We start from the raw sequence: 11,981 nt of genomic DNA, 5'->3' as shown, positions 1-11,981 counted from the left end.
GAGTTTTTTTTATTATTTAAAATATATTTTTATTTATATTTCCTGACTCCCCAAATAGGATTCATTTGCATGAATCTACTACATTACATATTTCCACCAAAACACCATAGTTACTAGAGCTAGTGTTACTATTGTAAAAGTATGGTACATTCTTGTAAGGGCTGTGAGAGACAATATCTACAAAGCAGCTTTTAACTTGTCATCTTACATCACAAGTGATCATATTTTACTTCAATTTGACATTATGATATTTCTAAATCATTGTGCAATCAAATATTTATCTCCCCATTAGGCGTCTTAGCTTTCATAACCAGCCAAATCCTTGGTCAAACAGCTTCTCCAGAAAGACCATGTTGGTTGACCAGCTTCATCAGTTTTGCTGGAGAGCAACAGGCTGTGCTGTTCCACCAGCCAGACCAACAATAAACCAGCATGTAACAACGTTCAAATGGGAAAGGAGAAGGCGGGAACGAGCTGAACAATCAAAGTAATATTTTAATAGGAACTTAAACTAAAAGACAAAAAAACCTAAACGCACACACGGCAGCTGCATGTGGCTCTCTCCGAACTGCCGCATTCGGCTGCACATATCCCTCGCCTCAGCTGATTAGCCCGATTGGGGGCCGGGCATGAGTAGTCATGGCCCGGCCCCAACCTCCTCCTCATCACACAGCACAAACCAGCATCCTAGACCAGCATGTAAATTAATATGAACAGGCCTTAAGCTGGTCTTTTCAGCAAGGATGACTCTCCATTTCATTCAGACTCTCCAACACCATTCATTAAACAATGAGCAGCTCCAATGGTCCAACATTCCCACACCAGATCCTACAGGTCTCAGAAGGCATGTGCTACTCCCAGATTCAGGGCAGCGTTCGACTCTGACACATCTCAAGGGTAGAATTCTGGTTTTTATTCAGGCAGGTCAGTGGTTTTGGGCAGATGCTTGAATTGGAGCACAGAACTGTCACCAGAAAGGATGGTTCAAAGGGCATGAACTCACTGTAGGAGTCAGCGTCACAGCTTACCTGTGAGAGATGAATAAAATGCTTGATTAACACACGTGCTTATTGGGTGCTAATGTATTTCTCTTTGACATTTTTCTCTGTACCTTAATAAAGGATGAGAGGAAGAGGTGAGCGTAAGAGAGCCCTGATAAAGATGAGTCTGCAGGATGCCTAGTGAAACTTGTTATATAAGCCTATGGAACAAATATGGAACAGTATAAGACATTAAAGTTTCCCTCATGGAGGAAAAAACTAAACCAGCCTAAGGCCGTTAGCTGGTCTCACAGCCAGTTAGCTAAACACCAGCTTAAACTGGCTAAGTCCAGCCTAACACATTGGCTGTCAGTTTATTTCTGGTTTAAGCTGGTTTTCAACAGGGGGAAAAAGACAAATGTTAGGTTATTTGCTAAACAGCTATGACGAGAGTACTGTTTTAGAGTAAGTCAGCTTACACGCAGTGCCACTTGTAGAGCGGTATACTGCACCCAAACCTCCTGTTGTTTAGAGGGGGAAAGAGAGAAAGCACCAACCCGACCTGGATCCTCGGTCACACTCAGATAATGAGACCACATACATTCACTCTCCAACTCTGGATTCTTGGCCTGTGTGTGGACTAACGATGAAAAACAAAACAAAAAATATGAACACATCCAAATGCTGACATACATTAATTAACACTTGTACTCCTCCATGTCTAGAGACTGACTTACTATCAGGCAGCAGAAGGTGCAGAAGATCTTTAGCCATCAAAGATCCCAGTGTCCCATAATTCACTGCCCTGGAGAAAATATAATGCAAAATTACTTAAAAAATATTTAACATACATATGACAAATAAAAGTGTGGAATCACAGATTAAAGTAATTTATTTGAACATGTCATCTCGGATTTAAACTGACACCTAGCAACTGGGATGCACCATTCAAACTCAATATTTTTCCATTAATAATGCCTTTTTAGAAATTCTCTATTCACAGTCAGCCAGGATTATATTTAATTTATTAGTGATAATGTCCAAAAACAGGGCAATTACTGACATTAAGTGAGTAGTATTTGGCTGGTCATGTGATCCAAACATGGAAACCCCCCATGAGGAGACCCTGTCCATGTAGAAATATTTGTATATATTTTTTATAAAATTACTTATATGTCTCATGTGAGTGCTGATGATTTTATGCATTTGTTTCAAAAATACTGAGTGCACCATTAAGGTATAAAAACGAATGGATAGTTGGACAATTTAGAACAAAAATCGTTATTTCAGGGGTATCACAACATCAACAAAAACATTTTACAAATGCTGGTGCAAAGAATACCATGTGTTTATATTGTCTCAAGCTACCTGGGATATGAGGGATGGAAGAAAGGTGACACAAACATTCCAGCAGGGATGATGATGTCATTACCAGAGAGAAATGGAGTGATAGATAAACTAGAGGAGAGGGAAGACAGAAGCGTAAACTGAAGGATGTCCTAAGATAAGTCAAAACACAATAAAAGAATATGAAAAACATGAGCCTAAAATGTGAGCGAGTGAGTCAAACCTCGGACTGCAAACATTAATGAAAGAAAATACAGTCTACTTTCATTAGCAACTGCAATTGCCTAATGTTACAAACAAAAAAAAAAAAAAAAAAATTCAGCACAATAACACCCTTAATTATCAAATAACCCAGTTTGTTTACTTGTTTAAAAACAAGCACTTAACACTTCCCATCACACATGAAAAGCTGAATATAAGATAATATAAGATAATGCATTTATTTACAGCTATTTAAATCCAATTTACAACTATGTACAGATTTTTAGAAAGCATAACGAATGTTTAATTTTGACATTTTGAATGTCACTTTCATAATTTGGGCAATTAATTGCTAATTTCAGAAATGAAAACATATTATTTTAGGACATACAGGCTTAATCTGAAGAAATATTTGTATACATATTAAAATCAGAATAAAGGTAAGAAATATCATAAACAAACATACAAATAAATAAACACAATTTGGTTGGACCCTATTTAAAGTGACAGAAGATTGATCTACATTTCATCGTATGAGTTTATGAAAGCACAAACCCTTCAGTTTGTGTGCCGTGTGAGAGCAATCTGCTCCTGCTCTTCTGTTCCAGTCCCAGCACCTCCAGGTAGTTGGAGAAGTAATCCTCCTCACGGATAAACACCTGAGTGCAGAGAAACAGAGCGAATGAAGCCCTCTGTGCAATTTATGAGTGAAATGATTTCATTCACTTATCACTCATTCCATTAGGCTGATGGTTCATTCATTCATACAATCAATCAACCATCTGAAGCTACCTCTGCATAGATCTGGTTGAGTTCTGTATGACTCAGGGCATCTGTTTTAGTGGAGAGACTTGGAGTGACAGATTTTATCTGAAAAAGATGTGAGATTATCTGAATGCAATCCATTCAAAGTATAATTAGATGTTTGTATGATTCTCATTTTACCTTATTCAACATAACACCTGATGAATTCATGTCCCTCCAACTCATATCTGCCAGTTTTATCTTGAAGGATGAGTAAATATCATGCATCAGCTCTTCAGCCTGGTAAGGAGAAGAACATATCTAATAGATGCTAGACATTTTATGAATGTAGTCTTAAAATGTGCCATTGCTTTATTAAATCCACCATTAATTATTTTTTTTAAGACCAACCAAAATGTAATCAAATGTACCTCTTTCTGTGTATGTCTTTCTTTGATCACATGACTGAGTAAGGTGTCAAACCCTCGCTTTGTCTGCTGGACACATTTCAACCAGCGTGGTGTGTCCTACAATAGCACACAGTTAAAGAGAGAGAATTCAGTCAGCAATTCCACACTTTATACAAACAATTCAGTCCATGCAGACCCACCTCCTGTGCATCTCCAGTTGTAATAGAAAAGTTTCTCCTTATTTCATTGAACCTTGAGTCCAGTGCAGGTATTAATGTTTGCAGAAGATTAAAGATCATGTATGTATGAAGAGGACTGCTGCTCATGAAAACAGGGAGAAACAGAATATGTGTCATTTGTCAAGATAAAAAAAAAAAAAAGGACACAAAAAAGTGACTTGCAGGACTCACGTGCCCATAATCTCATGCTGGACTTGCCATCGGCTGACAGTCTGGGACATGTGGAGGATGTACGGAAGATTGTGCACTAAAACAAGATCTGAATGGTTGATAGGAAGTGGCTGAAATGTGGCTTGCAGGCAAGCAAGCCAATCAATGGCAGGAGCCAGAGTCTGTGAAGGAAAGGAAAGAGAGGAAGGAATTATTATTGTATATTATTTACATAGTGTTGGAAAGTAATTAAAGAAAAGTAGCAACTATACTAACTTGAGCTTTGTATTTGATTTTTTTGTAGTGAAATATTTAGCTGCTGTCCATAACTACGTGTTCCACTCAGTTATATGAATGGGTTTCTTTTACCCATTAAAGTTAAAAGGAATAGTCTCCCCAAAAATGAAAATTCTCTCATAATTTACTAATTTAGATTTTTGGAAGAATATTTCGGCTCTGTTGGTCCATACAGTGCAAGTGAATGTGACCAAAACTTTGAAGCTCCAAAAAGCACATTACGGCAGCATAAAGATAATCCATAAGACTCCAGTGTTTCAACCGTGTCTTCTGAAGCGATATAATAGGTGTGGGGGAGAAATATATCAAAATATAAGTCATTTACTATAAATCTAAAAATCTTTGACCAGCCCCAATCAGTAGGTAGCGATATGCATGAAGAATGCGAATCGCCAAACAAACAAATGAAGAAGAATATTTAAGTCCTAAAAAAGGACTTAAATATTGATCTGTTTCTCACCCACACCATTTATATGTCACTTCTGAAGACATGTATTTTATCTTTTTTCCTATCAATCTCCACTCTCTCTTTCACTGTCACTGCCAAATTCTTCTTCTTTTGTTTTTTGGCTATTTTTCATTTTCCGTGCATGTCAGCCTGTCTGGTTGGGGATGGTCAAAGGTGGATATTTATAGTAAAAAAGGACTTTAAGATTGCTCTGTTTCTCACCCACACCTATAAAAGATACAGATTAAACCACTGGAGTCTTATGGATTACTTTTATGCTGCCTTTAAGTGCTTTAGGTCTTCAAAGTTCTGGTCACCATTTACTTGCACTGTATGGACCTACAGAGCTGAAATATTTTTCTACAAATTTTCATTTGAGTTCTGCAGTTGAAAGAAAGTCAAACACATCTGGTATGGCATGAGGGTGAGTAAATGATGAGATAACTGTTCCTTTAATGCAATCACCCAAATTGAGATTGTTTATTCAACAAAACATTTGATTGTACTAGAAGTATTTTTTTTATTAAATTATGAATTATACAATACAATAGTTATATAGTTAAAAAGATATTGCCCTATCAAGAAACTTTAATGTAGTTGTAGTGTAGCTAACAAATTACAGTTTCAAAGTATCTTCCCCAACACTGTGACATATGACATATGAAATCTGAGTTGGAGAATTCACACACAGACCTGTAGCTCTTGGATGGTAATTCTGTTGTAGAGTAACTGCTGACTGAGGCGGTAGGAAAGAGGGGATGTGGCCAAAGCCAGATTTGTAAACAGAGAGATGTAAAGACCACAGTGTGTCCTGAAGCTACTGGAGGGAATGTCCAGGAGAGTCAAATACTGACCACAGGAAGACAAGAATGGACGCAAATACTGATAGAAGAACAGAGACAACAATATATTGTTACCAGGATATTCTAATAAATGCATTTTGGATATTAGACACTGGTGTGCCACAAATTTTAAGGGTAGAATCTTGTGCTACAACGTCAATCTGGACAGAATCATCTGCAGACCCAAAGGCAAATAAACCTACCTGTGAACTAGCTTTGGATTTATGTGTCCTGCTATTCCAGTCGATGGGGAGTTGAAAGTGTGGCTCATCAATCTATGGAACATGGACATGTGCATTTCTTAACCGCCATATAGAAAGTAAAAACAATCACAAAAACAAGGCCTCTCTAAAAGACTCCATATTACCAAAATCTAAAAGTTTCAACTTTGTGGCCCTTAGTCAATGTTCTAATGAAGGCGAGATAATGCGGATTGAGCATACATCATCGATTTACAACCTCTGTCTTTTATTAGTCGTTCAAAAATAGATGTAATATGCACACATTTAAAACATATAAGGGAAGATTCATGATCAAAAAAAGATGACAATTAATAGTAAAAAACAACTTTTATCAGTGGTTATCATTAAAAATCAATTCTCCTTGGCCACGCAGAGGCGTAATCACTGACATGCCAGAAACGGAGAGAGAGGAGTAGACTATTTTATTTATCTAAATTCCTGCATTCCAATCTACATCTTGATGTAATCCTTCCTCATGATCACGCAGCATGTTTTCATGAGCTGAATGGGAGGCTAAACAAAAAGTTAAAATGTGATGAGACTGCAGTATACCCAACAGACTCGTGCAGCGCATGCAAGCCATTCCTGCATCATGAGCCGGCAGCGCTTCACTTTCGGTTAATCGCGCGAGTAAATGCACCCGCTTTGCTTTGCCGACCACTGCACTACATTAACACCAACCGATAAACCTACCCCTAACCTTACCTTAGAAAAAATAACCTTGATTTTACTACAGTAACCCCTTTCACTATGGTATTTTGTTGTAAATTTACAATAACCACACAATTAACAATGGCTACTATACTAACAAGATATTACTGTACTAACACCATGGTAATTGCATTAAAATGGGAATGAGTGCAATCGACAGACGCCACTTCCTGATCAAACCTTCTCTTCACTCCCCAATATTCACAGTGACCAAATCACTGCAATTAAATCAATATTTTTAAGTAGTATTAAAGGTAAAATTAGATGGGAAAAGAGTAGGACAAAATGCGGATTGGAACTGCAGTCACAAGGACAACAGTACACATTCACATGCCATCTTTACACCCCACGCCACAGCAGCGACACCTAATGTTTAGTTTGTCGTTTATTTCTGTGGTTCCACCAGACTATTGGGGTGCAAATAGCTGCACTGTGTGGCAGATGCTATTTACACCGGGGTGCAAATAGACACTCCGAAAATAATATGCCCCTTTGATATGCCCTGCCACAAATTCCTATATCAATTGGGTCAAAATACGAAAGAAAACTTGTCAAACCATTTCATGGGGTTCTTAAATTAAGCTGCTAGCTGTTAATATTCCATATTTATTCAGTGTTCACCTGTATGTAGTATTGATTGGAATCAATTTGATGTTCACTGGAGTCTGGCCCCACATACACACTAAAGAATGGAAATGTAGAGTATTGTCCCATCAGCAGGGCCAGTGTGGTGTTAAAATCTGTCAGATTCCATACACCTGATACTGGCCAGCCACCTAACTATAATGAGGAAGAGAGAGAGAGAGAGAGAGAGAGAGAGAGAGAGAGAGAGAGAGAGAGAGAGAGAGAGACAGCATGAATGAAATCTTAACATTGAAGAATTCTGTAAAAAATGTAATAACTGAATGTAAGTGTCTTTGTTCTGTATGTGTACCTGATGGAGTAATGTGAAGAATGGTTCTGAGCCCACTTTCTCTGGGGATTCTGAGTCCATGCAGCTTTTAAAGAATTTCTTTGCCTTCTGCTCTGCAGTATTCCTAGAAACACCCTCATCAGGAGCCTCTGACCACACAGAAATCATACACATCAAATGTCAAAAATGTAACTACAGGAAAACTCGTCAAGACAAACTTTGGATGTAGATAGATTACGGGAGGATGGATGGACGGACAGACAGACAGACAGACAGACAGACAGACAGACAGACAGATAGATAGATAGACAGATAGATAGATACATAGATTACTTAGATTAACTGGTTGTAACTTAGATAGTTCTAATGAAAATGTACTAACCTAGTACTTCTTTAATGGTTTTCAGCAAAGCAGTCTGTCTGTCTGGAAACTTGTCTTGCTGTCCATAATTTATTCCTTGAACATCTGTCTCTCTTCTAATCTCCACCAATCTTTCCCTCCTTACTGCTCTTTTTTTGTCCTGTCCTCCGCTGTATTCACTGGAGACCCCCTTTTCTCTTTTTCTCCCCCTGTTGGCGGAAGATCCACCAGCCCCACAGGCCAACAGGTAGTAGTCACAGGGGCGAGAAAAGGGATCCAATGCAACTGAAAAACTCTCTGATGCTCTTAGACAGGCAGGAGAAAGGCAAGGAGGAGCTACAAGATGACAAACACTGTTACCAATGAAGTAAAACCAATAAAGTATGAGTATTTGTGGACGACAGAATAGTTTTTGTCATGTCTGTACCTGATTTCCATTGTGACATCCAGGGGTCTTTAGACTTCTGATGGTGGTAATAGATCCCCAAACCAAGCGCAGTTGCGAAGAGAGAGAATGCAAAGACAACCAATAAGAGCTTGCGGCACTTGTTGCAGGCCACTGGATTTAGCTCATCAAACTGAGGCTGTTCTTCTGGCATCGTTACCATTTCCTGTGGGGAAATAAGGTTTAACAAGTGACTGACTCACTCTTTATGTTTTATGGAGCTGGATGTGCTGTATGGAACTGTCATTTATAAAGCACAACAGGGAAAAGCAGGAATTCATAATTCATAGACTTTGTGATGGATTGAAATTATGTTGGCAGTCAAACATCCAACCACAATTAGAGTGAGCTGGCCAACTCACTAAGAACCATGAAAATAACTTTCTTGAAAAAGTTTAGTTTGCAAAAACAACTTCAGTTTTAGAAAAGGACATTCACTTTCATTTAATCTTTTTTCCATGCAATGAAAGTCATTGGTGACTGAGGCTAACATTCTGCCTAATAACTACTTTTGTATTTCATGGAAGAAAGAAATTCACAGGCTTGGAGGAACTTGCAGGTGAATAAATGGCAAAATAGTCTTCGTTTTGGCATGAACTTGGCAACATGATCACACAGGAAGTTGGCATGCTGTTTAAGAAAGTTCTGGTACCCTAGGATCGGCGACAGTATGTCGAATCACTGACATGCAGCATTTCCCACCAGACATTTTTGCATCGGTTTCATTTATCTTCCCACATGGCTCAACTGGTAGTGCTTTGCATCAGCAGCATGAGAGATCTGGGTTTGTATCCATGCTGAAACCAGGAAGTAGTCGTGTTTGCTTAATCAGTGACGATGATTAGCAGGTTGCACTTTTCTCCCTAACATTTAAATTTGACTACACTAATGGTTAGGTTTGGGTTGGGAGGTAGGGTCCATAAAATATGCTTTCCTCTTCACTGTATTACATCCGGTTCAGCTGAAAGGAACTCGATTCACAACTCGCTTCTTGAGCTCGTCCATGGACATAAATGGAGCTCACATGTGCAAATACCGCTTTGGCCACAGGAGGCAGTGTTTTACATTTCTGTAAGCATATACTGATTTAATGGTCTGTTCAAATACTTGATTCTGACTGACTGGAATGTGTGAATTAAAACCATTTAATGTACAGGTAGTTCCAATCAGTTTTAATCACCGTTCTATAGTAATGCATCTACTCTGCTGTCCTCCATAATGCAAGAGATTTATACTTCCATTCAAATGACATCCGGTCAAGAAAATAGTCTCAGAGCTTGGATTTACCATCACATCACAAAACAACATCATCAAGTCATAAAGTGCCATCTTTAAATCAACTGTGTGATGCACTGCAGGAAATACGGAAAAGGCAACAGTGTTCATCAGTCCCGTATTACTCACCCAAAGCACTTGTAAAGAAAGTATGGTTTGATATTCAGCTGTTTTGAAGGGGTGAGAAGGTAATCGGCACCCATCAAATGCGTCTTTCGCTGTGCGGCAATTAATCTTAACTAGCCCAACATTAGATTAGTTTCTTAACGCTCTGTACAATTTAGCTGAGACATCTCTGTTTCTTTTAATTTGAAGTCAACAAACAAAAAACGGTTAGGCCTACACATACACATCACGTTCTTTTCGATTATATGAGTCAAATCTGAATCAAATCAGTAACATTTATAGTTAATCTCACATTCAGAAGTAATTATTTATTGAGGAAAGCGATACAAAATGTCAGTCTGTCAAGAGTGCGATTTTCTTTGGCTGAATAGAGCGTGTGGATCAAATGCGCGTTCACATATACTGTAGCTATCAGACGCAGGCAGGTAAGAAGATAGCATTGCCCATTTGATATTAAGACAAGTGAGAAGGTACAGCATATTCTTTAATGCTTTTCTCATCTTTTCATTATAATGTGTTCAATCGCATGTTCTGTGATCTTTTTTCTACGTGTAATTAAATGCCATACAGCCAAGCTCAACCTCTTTGCAACATTTATGAAAAATGATCAAATATATAATAATGTAAAATAATATAAAATGTGAAGGAGAAATACAACCTAAAAATAACCATTAGAGAACTTTCTTTATAAGTTATCTATAGGTTGTCACACAAAAACCTCCCTGCAATGTTCTGGGAAGGTTAGTTTATGTTATATAAATAAAACTTAAAAAATAACCATTAAAGAACATTCTGTATATGTTCTCTATAGGTTGTCCCTTAAAAAAACCTCCAAGCAATGTTTTGGGAAGGTTAGTTTATGGCTATAGAAATAAAACCTAATATCCATTACAGAACATTCTGTATTGTACTGAGAATGTTATTTTACGTTTGTCACACAAAAACCTCCCTGCAACATCCTTGGAAGGTTAGTCTATGGTTTTAACCTAAAGAGAATGTTCCCAGAATGTTAGAAATTGGTTCCCAAAAAATAACCAAACCGGAAACATATGCTGACGTTAGGGGGAAGTTGTATGTTTTGTATGTATTTACAATATATATATATATATATATATATATATATATATATATATATATATATATATATATATAGATATATGCTTGACCACACTAGACAGAATGTCCTGACTGCAAATAATGATAATAAAAAACATTATAACACTATGCTTCCTGTGACCTCACTACCCTCCTGTGGATAATATAAACAAAAGCCAATTAATAAGAATACAATTTTTTTTTTGTATTAATAGACTCACCTGAAAAACAGATTGGTTCTCATCCATCTTCTTTTTTTCTCTTTTGTCACTGTTTCTGTCAGGATTCTTCACACATATTGGTGTTCCAGTGACACTTCTGTCTTTCGTCATATAGTCCCTCTTTCTATCTCTCCCTCCGTCAACCACAAGTCATCCAACTACTATCTTCCCTCATCACACTCTCACGGACTGATAAACATGTAATGGGCTGGCTGGGGGTGGGGGTAGGGGGGTTAGGGGGTGTCCATAAGTGTCAGTCCATATTGAAAATCACAGAAAACCTATTTTAAACCCAGAAATAATAATAAAACTGTTTCAGGATTTTGAAAATTTTAAAACAAACTAACATGATGTAAAACACAAGAAATATATACAAGTATGCGCTATTTCTAGGTCACTAATCAAGCCAATTTGTGACATTTGTAAAAAAGGTCAGATGTCCTTGTTTCCATTGAAGCACACATGATGCTCTTTTAGAACATTCTCAAATTGTGCTGGATAACACGAATCATCAGGCAAACTTGTGGAGACCATGCCCAGCTCAAGTGCATATTGTCATTAAAGAAACAGATGGACATACTGAATTCTGAAAAATTCTGAAATTCATATGAATATTTCAATATTCAACAATATGGTTGAGCGTATAATATTTGAACAAATGGAATCAAATTGTATGAAAAAAAAAACATAAAATAAAAAAATAAAAAATAAAAAGTGGGCTCCACTGTACTTGATAATGGTACTGGATATCCTTTTTTCATTATTACTCAAATTCATATTATCCAGAAAAAGATTGTAGCCCAAAGTCCATTATTTGGATTAAGACACCGAAGTTTAACTTGGGGAAAAACACAACACACATAAAACAATCCAATTAGTATTTGATTAAAGTTACATTAGTGTATAATGAAGCTGTATAGTTCATCCTAACACC

General features: G+C 37.4%; 1 protein-coding gene across 1 annotated transcript; it reads right to left on the bottom strand.

Moving 5' to 3' along the window:
* Positions 1–38: 38 nt before the first annotated feature.
* kel (Kell metallo-endopeptidase (Kell blood group)) lies at positions 39–11,197 on the bottom strand. Its single transcript, XM_052146229.1, has 18 exons — positions 11,048–11,197; positions 8,313–8,496; positions 7,907–8,221; positions 7,546–7,673; positions 7,233–7,391; positions 5,862–5,933; positions 5,510–5,698; positions 4,093–4,253; positions 3,883–4,000; positions 3,704–3,799; positions 3,474–3,572; positions 3,321–3,398; positions 3,084–3,187; positions 2,349–2,438; positions 1,718–1,785; positions 1,460–1,620; positions 1,112–1,201; positions 39–1,028 (listed from the first exon to the last, which is right to left on the bottom strand). The coding sequence occupies exons 1-18, from the start codon at positions 11,156–11,158 to the stop codon at positions 864–866; spliced, it is 2,388 nt and encodes a 795-aa protein (XP_052002189.1). The 5' UTR covers positions 11,159–11,197; the 3' UTR covers positions 39–863.
* Positions 11,198–11,981: the final 784 nt, after the last annotated feature.

The sequence above is a fragment of the Xyrauchen texanus genome, chromosome 17 (assembly GCF_025860055.1).
Source record: "Xyrauchen texanus isolate HMW12.3.18 chromosome 17, RBS_HiC_50CHRs, whole genome shotgun sequence".
NCBI classification, from domain to species: Eukaryota; Metazoa; Chordata; class Actinopteri; order Cypriniformes; family Catostomidae; genus Xyrauchen; species Xyrauchen texanus.
This window is presented reverse-complemented; position numbering and strand designations above follow the sequence as displayed.